The sequence below is a fragment of the Osmia bicornis genome, chromosome 6 (genome assembly GCF_907164935.1).
Source record: "Osmia bicornis bicornis chromosome 6, iOsmBic2.1, whole genome shotgun sequence".
In the NCBI taxonomy this organism is placed as follows: Eukaryota; Metazoa; Arthropoda; class Insecta; order Hymenoptera; family Megachilidae; genus Osmia; species Osmia bicornis.
This window is the reverse complement of record NC_060221.1, coordinates 77,768-95,426: the sequence shown is the minus strand read 5'-3', so window position 1 is coordinate 95,426 and position 17,659 is coordinate 77,768. Positions and strand designations below refer to the sequence as shown.

General features: G+C 35.3%; 2 protein-coding genes across 3 annotated transcripts; one reads left to right on the top strand and one right to left on the bottom strand.

Moving 5' to 3' along the window:
- Window positions 1-714: 714 nt before the first annotated feature.
- Window positions 715-16,363, bottom strand: LOC114873019 (arginine kinase-like). 2 transcript variants are annotated; one of them, XM_046286069.1, is made up of 5 exons: window positions 16,283-16,363; window positions 9,502-10,053; window positions 9,228-9,393; window positions 1,972-2,273; window positions 715-1,418 (listed from the first exon to the last, which is right to left on the bottom strand). In XM_046286069.1, exons 2-5 carry the CDS (start codon window positions 10,012-10,014, stop codon window positions 1,254-1,256), a joined length of 1,146 nt encoding a protein of 381 aa, XP_046142025.1. In that variant the 5' UTR covers window positions 10,015-10,053; window positions 16,283-16,363; the 3' UTR covers window positions 715-1,253. The 2 variants fall into 2 exon arrangements, with proteins under 2 accessions (XP_046142025.1, XP_029036686.1); XM_029180853.2 differs by lacking the exon at window positions 16,283-16,363 and adding an exon at window positions 10,302-10,367.
- On the top strand, window positions 12,632-15,845 carry LOC114873126. The gene is made up of 7 exons (XM_029181111.1): window positions 12,632-12,694; window positions 12,794-12,916; window positions 13,930-13,998; window positions 14,061-14,123; window positions 14,280-14,321; window positions 14,397-14,471; window positions 15,771-15,845. Exons 1-7 carry the CDS (start codon window positions 12,632-12,634, stop codon window positions 15,843-15,845), a joined length of 510 nt encoding a protein of 169 aa, XP_029036944.1.
- Window positions 16,364-17,659: the final 1,296 nt, after the last annotated feature.

Here is a 17,659-nt window from a genome sequence, read left to right as displayed (position 1 = left end):
ATTTTATTAGAATTTTCAAATTGAAAGCAAGTCTGAAATAATGAAGAGTTGTTGAAAGAATTTGAAAGAGATTGTATTGTATCGATAAAATGCTTGATAAATTGTTTTTTCAGAAAAATGAGAAGAGCATTGTTTTATTCTCATTGTCAGAGTCACACCGCACCGGTGCAATAGCTCACAAATATGATATCCGAGAAACTCTCATAACCGTTCTCTTGTCAGTTTCAGACGGTTGTTGATGTTACGTTCCACGTTATTGTTATATCTAGACACATTCACGTGTACGATATTTTCACGGTGTCAAGAATAGCAGGTTCTTGGCATTAAATAACGTTAAAGTTGCTGGAACGTTCACGCGGCGAAAGCGTATCTTTAAGAACGGAATAAAAGAGAGAAGAAGGAAGACTCGATCTGAAAGGTCTCTGCAATAAAAATGATATATTCTGCTTCCGTGATTGTTAACCTCCCGTAAATAACAACTGAAAGTTGTTAAGTCAAATTTATTTATTGATCCCCTTTCTGTACATCGAGCATGAATTATAAATTGTTATTATTTTTATTTTTGTATGAAAAGCAATACATATTTTGAAAAATTATGAGAATCTAATAACGCGACACATCAAAATTTTATTTAAAGAATAATAAATTACACAAATTACAGGATATGAATAATTAACGATAATATTTATAAAGATAACTATCAGCGAAATTTTTCCAAGAAAATAGATGTGCATATAAATCTACTTTTGGTTTTATGAGTTTGTTATTGCGCCGCAACAGAATAAAAATTGGAAGTAAACAAAGAATAAAGTATGAATATTCATTGTGTCAATATTGTTGAACAGCGGCTTGCAATCAGCAGGAGCATCAAGTTGCAGAACAACGGTTTCAGAAGTTAATAACGAATCGATGTTTCTTCGCTGGGAAGTGGAGAGCGGAGAGGAATGCCGCAGACGTTTTCAAGCAGTGAAATAGACGAGTACCGCTTCAACTTGTCGATAACCAAGCTAGGAAACACTCGTGTTTTCTCTTGCTCTTTCTCTTTCTCTCTCACGGACTGTCGGTGATCGTAACGGAAACATATTGGTGGCACAGGGGGAAACATTAATCGAAACAGTTTGGATATTTCGATTTATAAGAATTACAGGGGCAGTCGTGTCGAATCGAGGGAAAATCGAGGGAAAATCGAGGGAAAATCGATGGAAACGTATGGTACTGGGTTGCCTTCATCGACTTCCATCGGACACGCGATATTACGACGTATCCCCTTGCAGCTGTTTCTCTTGTTTGATCAGTTCGAGCACGCCGTTTCTCATCTCGAAAACCACTTCCCGTTCGGTCAAGCCCAGCCGACGTTTGTTGCTGATGTCGTAAATGCCTTCTTCGCTTTCGCTGTGCTCGCCACGGGTGCCTCTGATCTGAAGATTTTATTAAAATAATCTTTAATCCTACAGCGGGATTAAAAAAGAACAAAAAATAAAAAACAGATTTATAAGTTTCATAGGTTTCATTGCAAAGAAAAAGAATTTCAGTCAAATATTTTTCTCGTAAGCAAAAAATATTCATGGCCAGCTGTTTCTACGGTCCGTTGGTAACTTTAGTTTATATTGCATACGCTTGGGATTACGCGTGAACGATTAACATTAATTTCGCTGTGAAAACTTGTTGCGTTTGTTTCGTCACTCGTTCCGCTGATAAATAATTTCGCCGCGATGAACGACGCGAAACCGAAAATCATTGTACGTACATATTTCTATTTCTTTGCTTTATATCGATTCTCACTCGTGTTACCACTTTATTTAATTATGAATTATCATAATTATCGCACCATTTATACTTGAAATTATTTAATTCAACATATGGAAAGAAATAAAATAATTATGTTCATGAAACGTTACTTATACCGAGGTATTATTTTTTATATTATTATAATCGAGGGAAAAAAGAAGGTGAGTTGATTTTGTTTCTTACCTGAAGATGGTACATGTTCGCGATTTCTTCGAATCTCGCGTAATCCTCGCTCAATTTCGGCAAGCGTGCGTGAACAGACGCCCTGATGGTGGTTCCCAGATTGCTCGGGCAAAAGGTGAGGAAGCCAAGTCTTCTATGTGGCGAGAATTCAAGTTTCTTTCCGACCTCGGTAACTGCTTTAACAAGCCTCGCGTATACAGACGACAGATTTCCACCCTTTTCCATCGATATCAAACGCAAGTGATCCTCCTCGTTGCACCAGACAAGGAAAGTTTTCTCCTCGTTAAAAAATATTCCTCTGCCTGGAAATTCGACAACGTGTCTCTTACTTTTCTTTTCCTTTAACTACATATGTACGTATTTACATACGTATGTATGTATCTCTGACGAGATGTATCCATACGATAGCTAATTACGAATCTTAACATGGATTTTCTGGAGATTTCAATATATATTGTCTCTGACATATTAAATAATATTTCCCACGATTTTATAGTCAAAAAAAGAGCTTCTGAATTCCTAATTAGATAGAGTTACTTAAAACGACCGACGCGTACAAAGATAAACATTGTTGTAAGTAGAAAATGAGGAGTTAGTTGTTTCACTTTCAGAAATAATATTATACATACTACGTTAGATGGAGCTGTTACTTTTACAACCATTATATTTTTAGTTGTAGATAGATGTATTTTTATATTTATAGTACATAACAGAGTTTAAATACGGTATAATAAATTGCATGAATGTTTTTTTTTTTTTTTTTTTTTTTTTTATATATAAACTGGTATAAATCCATCTGAAACGATGATTTTGTTTTACATTTTGCAAATCATAGTTCTGTTACAATCCTTTAAGCGGATTTGCTATGCACTTTCTCCCATAGCCTGTACTGGTCGATTCAAAAAAAAATGTGACCGAATTTGGTAACACGAAAGTGTTGTAAAATAATGCAACGTCATTTTTATGTTTTGTGTATGTACATTAATTTGAAAATTTAAGAATCTGATGAAAATGATTAAATAAACCTTCATCTAATGTTTTTAATAGAAAATGTCTGATTGTTAGTTTCACGATCTAAACAATTTTCAACAATTTGCAGTTTCCGAAAATACAGATTTTTCAGAACACATTTGGGTTAATAAATACTTTGTTTATTAAAATTATATTAATAATAAAAGCTACAGCGTTACCTCCAGAGATTTTTATTTTTATACTTAAAAATAATTTCCGAAAATATACTTAAGTTCACACGGGCAAAACGAATCTGGTTAAATTACAATTCTATGAAACATAGCTTTTCTGGTTTGAAAATGTATTACGTAGAGATATTAATATTTCATACGAGGAAATTGAAATTGCGTGTTCAACGAAATAGATTTCGCTTTTGACATTTATGTATCATGCGAATCAGTTGTACGCTGCAGGATACATATAAAGGGAATTTTTATAAATATACGATTAATCTTTGTTTAATTCACGGTGAATAATTTTCACTTTGAGAGGGTTACATTTATTTATTAGCTGCCAAAGTTGTGAAGCTGTTATAGAAAAAAAAGATGATTTTATTATTAATATTTGACAGAATAATTTAAAAGGAATATTCGAAGGGAAAAGAGCAACAGATAAAATCAATACGAACCGAAGAAAGCGAAGAATATGAAATGAAGCTTTTTCAGGACCTAATACCGAATAATCTTGAAGAAAAGAAGTCTTTGAAAGAAGTGCAAGTACAGGCGAACGTCGATTATCCGGATAAAAGTTGAGGCAAGTGGGTCCGATAAATCGATACGGTACGACAGCGCGGCGCGGCGCGGCGCGGCGCGGCGGCGGCGGTTCGATTATCCAGACGAAAAAACGATTTTCGTGTTGCAAACTACCAGAATTATCTTTATTATGCTCTCCGGAGATGGTAACTTATATGGTAACTTATATTAAAAAAATATCCGCTTAATTGGAAATCGGAATAATTGAACATGTCGGAATAAGTCAACAGAAACGTTTTTTCATAAATTTTCTAAAATTTCTAAATAATAAATATTTATTAAGTAGACGTTAATCTTTCGATTATTTAATAAGATTTGTAACATTTTTATATCAGTCTTCTGTCTTTTCTTTGTAATGTTTCAATCAAAATTATGATCCACTCGAAGCTCTTTAAATGTTTCTTTCTTTATTGTATTTTCATACATTCTATGATTATATGAGCTACTAATAATCTGATATTGGAAATATCACACATATCTGGTGTTAGTAACGGTTGTTGAAAAATATTCAACAGAATATTTCGCCTAAATGCTCGATGCAACACTTTGTTAGAATTATTACATCGCATAAATCAACAGAAATAAACGGGTTGGACACGTATGAAGCTCGCAGAACCATTAATCTATGGTTAAACTCCACGTGTGTCCAGTCAACAGTTTGTATTTAAACAAAGAACTCGGCACTCGCTAACGTTGCTCTGTAAACACGTTGTTAAAAGACTTGGAACATTGAATCGACGAATAACTTTGGACGAAGGCTAATTAAATTGATGTTAAAGCAGCCCGAAATTGTAGACGAAAAATTATTCGCTTCGATATTGAGATTCGCGACATAATCAAATTAATTCTAGATTAATTAACCCTCGATAAGACGACCTTCCAACCCTTTCTTTGAATTCTATACAATTCAAAAGAACTGATCGTGATAGGGTTACTTTGATTGCGTTTTCTTGCAAATGAACGATTTTTGTTAAGAGATACAATTTTACACGAAAATTAGTATTAATTAATTATTTATATTAGAATAATTACTATTTAATCCTTGGGCAACGAACTTAAAATTTCTTTTAATTTCTGTGCATTTTTATTTTCAATGCTTTAAATTTCTTTTTTATTGAAATAAAATTGTTTAAAAAATCGAGGTATACTTCTTAATTGCACAAAATTAATTTAAATAAACAAAGAGAAGAATTTGTAAGAAATGAAACTTGATTATTTCTGTACACATTTCTACTGCAGTAAATTTAATACGAATAAGAATGCTTCAAATAAAAATTGTAATGCAACGTTTTTAAGAAATATAAAAATACTAAAAAAGAAACAAAAACAGCTTGGAAATAACGAGCCATCTATTGTTAACATGAATCAAAAGTACAATACAAAAAGCGATAGTTGGAAGAGACGAATGAAACGTGCAATTATATCAAAGCAACGTAGGGAAAGGAGCTTTTTAGAATAATCATTTTATGTACTCTTGAAACGAATAAATCGATCGTCCAAAAGAGAGCATAAAAAGGGTAGAGTCAAAGGAGCGGTAAACAGAAAGGAAAATAGGATAACAAGCAGAATTGTATCGTTACGATAATGCAATACTACTTATAGTTGCCGGTTTTTTTTTGTATATTGTTAATATTTTATATAGCAGATTTGGAAAATAATGCAACAAAAGGTTAATATCAAAGATCAAAACCTAAAGACCTATTTAGTTCTTACTGTATACTGTAATACCTACTACTTTCTTTACATAATTATATTATGCCATCAAATTGTGTCGGAATTTACGTTTCAAAATCGTAAGAAATTAACTAGGGTAGGGGGGTCAAAGAGAGTCAATTGATCCCGACTCTCATTTCAATGAAATTAAGTAAAAAATGACACTTGATATTATTATGATGTTAATAAGGTATGAACCAAGTACTTTATAAAGTACTTGTAGTTGCGCTACTGGATCAAGTAGAATCCTCATATTGTTCGTACCAAATCGTTTAGTATCTGCAATTTTTTCTTTAAAGCGGCCAATTTCTTTACGGCCTTACAATTTGCCCCAATTAATTGCAATAGAAGCTTGATATGTGTCAAATAACGGTTGTCTTCTTGCGGTTCGTAGTCATCCAGAAAGCTGACTACGGATTTCGTGATTAACTGAATTTGCATTAGTGATTTTCATCACGATGGCCTTGGGAAATCTCTTTGCTGGTGAGATTAAACGGCTCAAAAGGGTTAAAGGATATTAAAGAGATTAGGGCATGTACAAGGGAGAATCAGCTACTCGGAGAGAGAGAGAGAGAGAGAGAGAGAGTTTTCAAAGCCAACCAAAGGGGATATTCCCTTCTACCCCCTCTTATCGTGAAGACTTCGTCAACATAACTTATTACCTTTTAATCTGTTCCCTTGCCTTCGTAATTGCTTGTTATACTGTCGTAAACTGTTGCCAAGTTAAGTGTATTTTATTTAACGTTCAACTTTCGATTAGGTACTTACTATAGGTAATCACATATTGGGGTCCCATCGCGCAATAATTTACCGTCTAGTAGTATTAACCCTTCAACCGGGGGTTAATAAAACTATCGTAGAAATTTTTTCTCAATTCTCTTGTAAAATAATTCATGTATTTACAGTATCAAGCATTCACGACCGTTCGAAAAGTTTCCGCGAACCATTTAACCCCCGGATGCAGGGTTTAGTAGAGAAAAACGAAATCAACAAATGTCAACAAACAGGTGGGGAGGACCCAGAGTCGTAACACTCGTCAACTCGCAATTTCCCTACTCCGTGTCCCGTCGAATTCATTTTAATCTGAGAAACTTTCGACTTAATCTTCGTTTAAACTTGTACCACCCCCAATTTCCACCGTCTGGCTTACCAAGGATTTATGTTTTCCAACGAGCTGAAGCAACTTCGGGCATTGTGTAATTGAATGTTTTAAGTGAATTCAAGCTGGCTACAACCAGCTTTAACAGATTCGACTAACGTTTGCTTCGATAGTATATAGTAGTACCTATACAAAATAATCGAAATACTTGAAGCCTTCCATTTTTCTTTACGATTAAATGTTATTTAAAGGGGCTTTTCGAAGGTTTGATGGCCTCGGGCCCCAGAAACCTTAATCCCATTCTGGTTTATCCTAAAACTCTGTTAAACAATAAATAGTAAAACGAATAATTCAAGTTGAAATTTAATAAAAAAAACGATGCGAATTTCTATTCGTTCTATTTCTATTCAAAGTTTTATAAAGATCAAATTATCAAATGATCAGCTGATATGCTTTTATATACTTTAAACTTTAGACTAATTTAGACTAATTTAGACTAATTTAGACTAATTTAGACTAATTTAGAATGATTTAAATATGTACTGCTTCATTTTACTATTCACTTTAAATAAACAGATCAATATTGAATTATCAAACACATTGTTGATATGCGAGTAATTTCCACAATTCCACAATTCCACAAGCCGAACTATGCAGTTCTCACTGAACGTGTGTAATCAGCTTCGTGGTCGTATATGTAGTCTTCGCTCTGTCTCAAGTGAGAAACCACCTAAAACCAAGTCAACTGTCTGTAGGAGGCAACCGAAACATCTACATACATATGTAAGTACATACATAGAGTTGAGAACAATCCGTGCCATAAACCGGAACGAGTTCTAAATACTTGAAACCTGCTTACTCTTGTATTTTCGCACTTGCCTTTTTATAATCTGTCCCTATGCATATTCCCCCTTTGTTAAGTCCGCAACCTGCACACATTTCACCTGTTCCGATTAGCGTAACTAACAATAAGGGAGATCAGACGGGTCAGTTGAACCCCCTCAAGACTAAAACTCTGTCTTTTAATAAATTATATTGGAACATTTTCGGAAATTTCAAATAACAAATAAAGTCTGAAAAAAATCAACATCTTCAATTTTTCAGAAATTTCATTTTGAATACATAGAAATTTTCAGAAATATTGCTTATTATAGGTTCATACAAATAATAGGTACTTATATAGGGGAAGAATTACGTATGTATATTGCAAAGTTTTTGCGCCAGCCCTTCAGAAACTCGGGATGTATAATACGCGCAAAGGCTATTGAGGTCGAAGAAAAAAACTTTGAAAAATTTATTGTGCAATTCTTATTTATCGAACGAACGGAAAACAGCTTTTTAAAATATAACTTTGCTACTAGGAGTATTATATTATATTGCATTATCTATTTGCATACTAAATATATTGAAAAAAAAGGAAGCACCTTTTCAAAGAATCATTCCTGTAATCATCTATCAGCATGACAGAGTCCGTCGTTAAGGCCTTTCTCTTATTACTAGTTTTATAATATTTTTATAATGTAGTTTGAATCACTCTACACTCTACACTCTACATATATACGTAAATAAAAGAACGTAGGTACACTCGCAATCAGGAAAAGTGTAGATACCCTCAGTCGGCACCCTTAGTTCCCTTACAATTAGTTAGTTAAGAGGAAGTGTAAGAGAAGTAGTGTCTAGGTTAGGCTCTTCCTAGCTTTATCCCACACCGAAGACAAATACGTAGTAGAAAACTTTTTTCCCTACACTTATTTTTAACTAAAGGATAACTCTCCATTAATTTCTAAAGTTCGACTTATTGTTATAAAACAAAGAAAAAACAAGTAACTATCTAAACTTGAAGAAGAAGCTATTTTAAATCGAAACGTGACATACCGGTCGGTAATTCTTAAAAGAAAGATCAAAAGGATGAAAAGAATGAAAAGAATGAAAAGAATGAAAAGAATGCGTAGTTGAAACGGTTTTTCTTGCTCGAAGAGAACATGCAGAGACGCTTTAAAGCAATTCCAAGTTAAGTTTAAAGCTGACTCGAGGCAAGGATTAATAGAATCGCTTTACGGACGGTTTAAAGTTATTTCGAATTCACAGTTGACTTTAAAGCGTATGAAACATGCCTACAACTTGTTACGGTTCGTAACCTGAGGACAAATATCTTGTTAAGTATTATATAATAAATATGATACCTTTGTAGGAAATGCTGGAAATGCTGGAAATGGAAGGAACGATATTGATTTCCTTTTTAAACGAAGGTGGTAACAAATTAATGGTGGTAAATTGAAATTATTTCAACGTAAGTTGAAAACTGCTGCTGTAATTATGTAAAAATCTCGATCAGTATCAATTGACTACTAAATAAGAGAAAATAAATTGTTAATACTAATTATCAGGAAATTTACTGGGTATTAGCTTGAAATACTGGAATGTATAGAAAAACATTTAAATACCTTAAGTTTTACTCATTTATAAAAAATAAAAGTTAAGATATAATAAGTAAACCCTGAGATTACATTAAAAAAAAATTTGAATTATTTATCAAAGAAAATCCCCAACGCGATTTGACGAAGAAAAATCAGTGGAACGACAAATTTTTAAAACAGTTTTAAAAGTAAAGCAGAAGTAACGAGATCGATCTGCTGGAGTTTGAGAAAAGTTAGAGTGGCAAAGAGGGTTCCATTACTCACCAGTCGGCCAGAATCTATTGGAGTTGGCTGCTTCTAAAAATCGATCGCCTTCCTTGAACAGGAAATGATCATCTATCAGTTGTTGTTGCGTTTGTTTATCCATGGTGGCCAGTGAACAGTAGGTTCCTTTCAATTCACCTTCTAATGAGCTTAAAGCCTCTTGCACCTAAAAGTGAGAAAGGATTTATGACATTTTAGGTAATATGTATTGTATTTTGGAGATTCTATGATTATGTAAGCTATTACATAATGCTATCCTTGAAACCGGGCATACCTTGTTCTCCAAGTCCCGATAGTCAGGTTCAGTCATTCTAGGATTTAAAGGATATCCCTTGACTGACCTGGCGCACCGAATTCTCGTCGAGATCACGAATTCTCCTTCAGGGTCAAGATTGCCAAGCTCCTCGGCTGTTCCCCACTCTAAAGCAGGATGAACGTTGTCAGACTTGAAACCATTATGATATTCATCGATCACCGGATCGAAAAGATCGGCGAACACGTCGTAGGCCTCTTGATCAGGTGCGTACAGGCCAACACCTGAGTCAGGATTCTTCAGGCCCGACTGAATCACGTCCATCAGCGTGGAACCAAAACTGGTCATACGTGTCTTCAGTTTGTCGAAGATTGGTTCGGTCAAGTGTTTCTTCAGCAACGAATTGCTTTCGGTATTCGAAAATTCACCGTATGCCTCCTCCAAAGCCTTCACTCTTTCGTCGTCTGGGTTCATGAAGGCGGGCTCAGCTGGTTTCGACTTCTTCCCGCAAGCGCATAACCTCTTGTCGCACATTTTCAATCAAGTTCGACTACTTCTTCGTTTAATCTTACACTGTAGAAAAACGGAATTCAGAAATACAGTGTCGATCCTCTTTAATACATTACTCTTCTACGTATTACGAGGACAATTGAGAAAATAAATGAAAACACGTAACACCCACCCGTACATTAGTCTACCCAAGGTGCGAACAATAGGAGGAAGTACATATTGTCAAACGGGTGAATCGAAACTCGAGATCTCTGCTGATCGTGAGATATATGTACATACATAGAACGTCTGGATCAAAAATCGTTACATACTGCTGTTCTCTAACCTCTCGCTCGTCACGCGTCGTCTGGACGTCTCTATCGTTTTCGACCCTTTCGTTCTCCCTTGCCGCGCGGAGCATCCCCCGAAGCGTCGAGTTTTAATTACACATATTTTTTGTGCGAGCCGCTCTCAAGGCTGCCGGTGTGCGCCAGAAGGACCCTACTACACGACGGCGACGTGAATATTCTGAATTTTGACGCTTCTGGCATAGCCATCTCGACGCCGCGCCGCCGCGCCATGCGACCGCGAAATCTCGTTTCCCACTCGTAGGAAAAAGAAAAAAAAAAGAAATCGTCAAGCTGATGCCTTCAACTTTTCGTCTCTTGTCGTCTTCGAGGTCATACGTACGTACTTACGTACTATACGTTGCGTCGCGTCGCGTCGCGTCGCGTCGCGTCGCGTCGCGCGTCAGGGACGAGCACCGAAGTAATCTTTCTCAGCAATTTTATATGTATGTACATATATTCAAAACGTTATCATCACGGTATCGAGGTATCAAAGTACTTCAAACAATCGGTAATGATTTGTAACGCACAAGTACCATACTTTAACAACGCTATGTACAATAAATCTTTTAAGAAGATTGTAAACTTGTATCACAAAAATGAAAAAAAGGTATACATACTCGTTTTGTTAAAGCCGTGAGTAATAATAATCTTCGTGCGTTCGCCATTTTTTAAAGGAATTAGTTAACGGACGTAATTAAGGAGCACACGTGAGACATACTTACGGTATAAATAAAGCAAGATACGTATACACTTTTTCTGGTTTATTTCCTACACAGCTGGAGCACGGGAAAAAACAAGGTGAATTTTAAGTTTACTAATAAAGGATATAAAATCAGTTCTTTATTTCCGATATCCTAAAAACACCATTGTTTATTTATACTTTTATTAATAAAATATAAGAAAACCTTACTCAAAAGAGTCAAATTTAAATACGAGTATTGCATTATGTTGCAAATCTGTTACATGAAATAATATTACATGAAAATTTTCAATATTACACAACTTTGTTTTCAAGAAATTTTGTTTATTATTTATAACTATATCTTTATTCAAAGATGGCAATTCTTAATAACTCACCTTGTATGTATGTTGCAAAGTTATCACAAGTAATGCTATAAGCTCCTTCGGTAATAAAGCAACACATAGAGACACGTAAGTACAATGTAACGATAAAAAACGATATTGAGCTTTTAATCGTCGAGCCATAAACTTATTAAACTGGTCTGTATTTAGTGCACCATTTAGACTGATTAAAAAACTGATACCATTTAGAATTTAGATGTAAAATATAGAACAATATTTTGTAAGGTATAATCGCACTGTATACTTCTTATTTATAAAATATATGTATAATTTAAGTTTAAAGCGAATTTCAATTGTCAAAACTTTATAGCCGTATGGCAAATTTAAAATATTTCAGTAAGTGATTTAAAAATTTTCAGATGTTACAAATTTTTCAATTCTCGATTTTGAAAATTCTAAAGTTTCCAAATTTCAGAGGGACCACCACCCTCCCCTGAAGAAGATCTAACATAAATTATACTAATATTCAGAAAAGATAAATGAACCAATCTTTGAAATTTTTTTTCTCCTCGTCCGGATAGTCCTTTATTTATAGCGCTTCGAATTTGTTTCGAATTTCATCCGACCAGCCGGACTTCCGACATCGACATTCCGATCGCGAACAACCATGAAATCCCGTTTCCGGTGCGCTAACTGCACGTCGTGAAAATATTTAACTGCGTCCATTGATCAAGATTTTTTACCAGGGAAAATAAACGTCACGCTGACACCTGGCATGTGTATTTCTGAACGTATTTCCAACAGGTTTTGTTCAGTACAATTACCATCCACAGGGATAAACAAACGAACTCTCCTGCTCTTTAGTTTTTTTATTTTTTTGCGGAAAGCATTGTTTAAATATAACGAAATTTAAACTAATGGAAAATGTAGGAAAAATATTACACCACCAGAGGCAAGAAGCAATCAAATTTTAAATGTTTTTCTCGAAATGACATTTTTTCATTACGTTGACAAGAAATAAATAAATATAAAAAAAAAAAGAAATGATCTAATTTTATTTAATTTCTTTCACAGGAATCTTGTTGATTTCTGTAGATTTTCATTTTAAAAATAAAATTCTGAAGTTGGCTGAATATAAAACCTCGATATTTCAACATTCGCCACACGCAACACGTCGACCATTCTCTGTCAGAAACGATCCGTTGAAGCTGTCAGTATTTCTTTAGATACGCGCGGTTCGGTCAAATTCACGTGATGACAATCAAGTATTATCAGGTTAACTCTGTGCCATGGACGACGCGAGACTGTACAGATATTACAGGTCCCGGAACAGTAATCCTTTTCGATGGCTGGTCCGTAGAAATACGTATATGTATACCTCTCTACCCGATGAAACGTATAGAGAAAATAAAAAAAAGAAGGAAAAATTTGCCGCCTGACTCTCGTTTCAGATCTATCAGATTCTGATCAGCGACGCGAAGCTCAGGCAGACGTTTAATTTGGGTCCGCATTGCGGCTTCGTTACGTTCATCACCTGGCTGATGATACTGATCATCCTTCTCTGCTCGTTGCTGGTGAGTTTCACAAGTAAAGGAGTTCTTCAAACTTCTGCCTCGTTGCAGACTTGCTTCGCGTTAACCTATCTCTTAATTTGTTGCTTCGTTGCTTCGTTGCTTCGTTGCTTCGTTGCTTCGTTGCTTCGTTGCTTCGTTGCTTCGTTGCTTCGTTAATCGTTGATCCTCCAGGGAGAAGTATCCCGGCACGAGTGCAGGGGAAAGAGGTTAAGAAAAATATGTATGTTACAATCACGATTTTGCTCGTTTGCATCGTTTCTCCTTCCTCGTTTCGCTGTAACACAGTTAACTGGAATATCGTGAATAAACTAGCTGACTGATAAGTTAATTCGAATCCTGCTCGGATCTCTTTCAGTTGGATCAGTTCTAGGAAAAAATATGTTGTAAATGTGTGCGCGTACCTGATAAATTCTTTATGAAAAAAATTAACACCTTTTATACGTATTAGCAGAAAGATCAATATGTATTTAGGTATACATACGCTGATCTGTTACGTTAGAAACACTGATGTGAACCACTGATAGAACATTGTTGTGAACGTGTTAAACGGTATGGTAGTTTGTCGAAAGGTAATAACAAAGTTTCTCAATTGATTTTTTATTAGGAAACTGCTACATTTACCAATTTACCGGAAGGTAATATTGTTAAACTTTGAGTCTTTTGCTATGGAAGCTGCAATCCCGATTAAAAACACCTAGAACCCTGCAGGTTCAAAGATTGTGTAGTAGGATCATTGTTTTCACGAGAAAAATACGAATTTTCTGCATATTTATACATACCTATAGTATGTATTTACTTTCTTATATTATCTTTAGGTTTCTGATGTGTTTATATGTATGTACTTACATACATATGTATGTAGATGTGTGAGAATTAATTCTCTTTGGGGGTTCTAAGCCGGGGTACCCTTGTTTAACCTATCAATTCTTTCCCTATTAAAATAAATTATAAAATATTTTCAACCATTGTTCAAAATTCATTTATTCATTTATATACATATAATACAATTGCAGGTGACCAAAACGATCGTTTCACAATCAGACGAAAAAGACTTCCTAGAGTTGTACAAGGAAACGAAAAAGGTACTGCTACGATGACAAATAAACTATGAACCAAAGTAACAGTAATTACATTTAATTTACAGAAAATCCCCCGGAAGAAAAGCGTGACGGACATCAGACCGGCGTACAATTGTATTTATAAACACGTAAGTTTGTTTCTTTGTAATTTTGCTGGAAAACACGTTTTCGTTAACTCCATTCTCGTACTTTGGCCCCGCTCGAGTCTTTCTTAACAATACACGGTTACAGGAAACGGTAAATTACTTTCTGACTTTCTGACTTTCTGACTTTCTGATTTCCAGCTGCAACAGACCGACGTGTTTCAAGAGAAGACGAGGAAAATGGTGGGTGCTTTTCGAATATATTATTTCATCGCGCTCGCGATTAACTAACACGGCTAAAAATCTTTATTTCGACAGCTCTGTAAGGAACATCTAGAGCTAGAAATACTGAACAGCAAAATCAATTGTATAAACAAGCTGTTAAAGCCAGAGGTAAGGTGTTTGGAAATTTTTTTCAATATTTTCTTCTCTCTCCTTTTTAAGTCTATAATAGTATAGGTAAGACTTTCATTTGTTATATCAAAAAATATTCAATGAAATTTCTTTTACTACATATTACCCCTTTTCCTTATGATTAATTTTATTTAGAATTTAAAAAAAGCATCTTAGTTATTCTAATGATTGCTGTACGCTCTATTTCAAAACGAATCGCCCAACAGGTTGCAAAATTGAAATTTCAAATTATAGATTTTTCGAATTTTAAACAAAAGTCCAATTAATTGAATACGGTGTTGAAATTATTAAAAAACTACTAGAATTTTGTTTAACGAGCTTTAAAATAAATTTAATATTGCAGTTACTAAACTCTGAACTTTAGTCAACTACTGGAAACTGTTACTTAATGAGACTCGTTGACATAAAAATAGAATCAAACTAGTCTTTCAGCCAATACCTGAAACTTTTGTTGGTCACGAGTTTCGTTTACGATGTGCTTTTCTCCATTTAACAGCTTTTCAGCGAAATCGTCGATAAAATCAACCGGCAGAGAAACAGTCGATAACGTACACAACAGTTGAAAAGTTTCAACTGTACATTGTATCACCTGTACTCCTTAACTAATACGGAAATTAACGAATTCTGGAAATTTTTTTAAATCGATATCTCATTTGCATCAGTTGGCCAAAAAATTCTCGAAATTTAAGACAGTTTTATTGTTAAAAAATATCTCAAAGATATTGTATTGGGTCACATACAATATACATACGTATATTTGTAACTATGTGAATTTCTGCGAGTTCATCCTAATTAACAAGATGAGAATCGCGTCTTTCGGCTAACGGGGTTGGCTTTTAATTGTTTTAATCTAATTTTCGAGCCGTAGCTTTCTCGTCGGTGTCGTGATTATCGCATCGTAAAATCTAAGCTTTTTCCAAGCCGCGACTGATTCCTTTCTCGCAATGAATTCCGTTTTTCACCTGCCAACGCTAAGTTAAGTTGTCACGCGACTTTTAACCCTTTACAGTCGTGTATTTGTCCCCATTTATCGCGAGTTAACGTTACTTTCAATTAATTTTTTCATTTGTTAATTTAACATTATAAAAAAATTATATTCTATTTTTAAATAATATTGTAAAGAAAAATATTCATAGAAAAAATCTTACATAGCTATTTATTGGAAAAAATCATTTTTAATTAGTACATATTCAAATAAAAGGAAAATGAAATTCAGATTTAAAAGGGACGTTTAAATAAAATATTTTCATTTCTAAAACGAATTCGCACCTATTTCAGGCGCAGACTGAATGGCGGCGGAGCAAATTACCGAAAGTGTATTATCGTCCCATTAACTCCCCCGCGTCGAAGTAACGACTAGAGAAGTAACAATGTAATTAACCAAACACAAACTTGCCCAATAAAGAACGTGCAAACTGCATCGACTTTGTACGCGTTTATGACTTTGCGATTTTCTGCACCATTGAAAGTTTTCCTGTTACGAAGGAGGAAATTCTTTAACTTTGCAGTCTTTCACTTTTCACTTTAATACCTTTCGTTTTTCTCATGATTTAGGGGTGAACAGCACTGTTATACTGTTTTCATTCTCTAATTATTCGATGAAAATTACGGCAAGGCCGTAATAAAGTTGTTAAAAAACTCTTTTTGAAAATTTCCTCCTTCGTTCAAGCATCGTTCAAAACAACGTATTTACTATTTACTTTATCCACGCGAAGTCCATGTATTGTAGAAAATCGTCTTAACACGAACAGACCGTGTATGTAAGTAAGTACTTACATATATGTACTTACGTCGTTACGTTACAGCGAATCTCAAGTTGTGCGTTTACCAGGCCGTATAATTCATTCGCGTGTTTGACGTGTGTAATAATAGAAACAATGGAACAACAGAGGCACGGTAACGCGACAGCAATAACTCACGACTGTCCCTGTGTGCATAACTATAACTCCCCCGTCGGGCCTGGCTATCTTTTGAGACACCGTCGCGTCGCGTCGCGTCGCGTCGTTGTGTGTTGATTAATCAAACCGAATAATCTGGTCGAACTGAATTCAAATAATACCCTGGTCCCTCTTTCTCTCTCCCATGATAATTTCGACCACAGCATCGCATCGTAAACATTAATAATCGACGACACATGGAAGATGAGCTACCGCGTATACATATTATTATGTATGTATGTAGATACATATTACAAAACTAATTCAAAACACACATTTTTAAATATTTCCGTGAATGATATCTAAAGTATTGATAAAATTCTTGTTTGTTCTGTATTCTGTATGAAACAAATACCTTATGAATATAATATTATAAAAAGTATAGATAATATTCAATTATTTAAAATATTTTGAATTTACATAAAAAGAGGTAATCTTCTCCTCTGTAGCAGTCTGGCCAAACCTGCTGAATCATATGTAAAACTAATTTCACTTCAGATAAATAGCCCTCGTATCAACTAGTAACGAATAAATAAAATTTATCATTCTTTTGTTCGTCAGCCTATAGGCCACGCGAGGCCTCATCAAAAGTGCAGAATTTTCTTCGTCAACCCCTGCCATTCCTAATTAGGTATTTCTAACAACATGAACCGCAAGAAAGCCCACTGACAGCATCCGTTAGGTGCGAAACGCGTAACGCGAAATATCTATACGAACCTTTTGAGTGAATCGGTGCCGAGATTTGTGCAGTTGGGCGCATGCGCCGACTCCGAGGGGTGTCATTCTTTTTCCACCCCTGCAGCTAGTCGCGGAATGTAGATGTCGCTGGTAGTGCCATCGAAATCCGGTCCGGTCCGGTCCGGTCTACCCTCTCTAGCCCCTTCTTCGGCTGTTGTCGTCTATTTTCATTCAGCCCGTTCGCCTCGGTCGTCGTTCGAGCTGGTCGCCTTTGGCGCAGAAATTGAACCACGGCTACGTGGTGCACGGGAACAGGGTCTTTGCTCCCGTTTAATATTTCAACCAGTCCATTGGCTGCCTTGAACATCGACATGCGCCTTGCCATCGACTCTCCTCCATTCTCGTTACGTCAAACGTAACGTTGTCGCTCGAAATCCCCGTTCATAATCCACTTATCGGAGAGGGCTGCCGCGACTCGTGGGTATCGATACATACACGGAAATACGAAAAATCGATCGGTGACAGCCGAAGCTAGCCAGCCGAAGCTAGCCA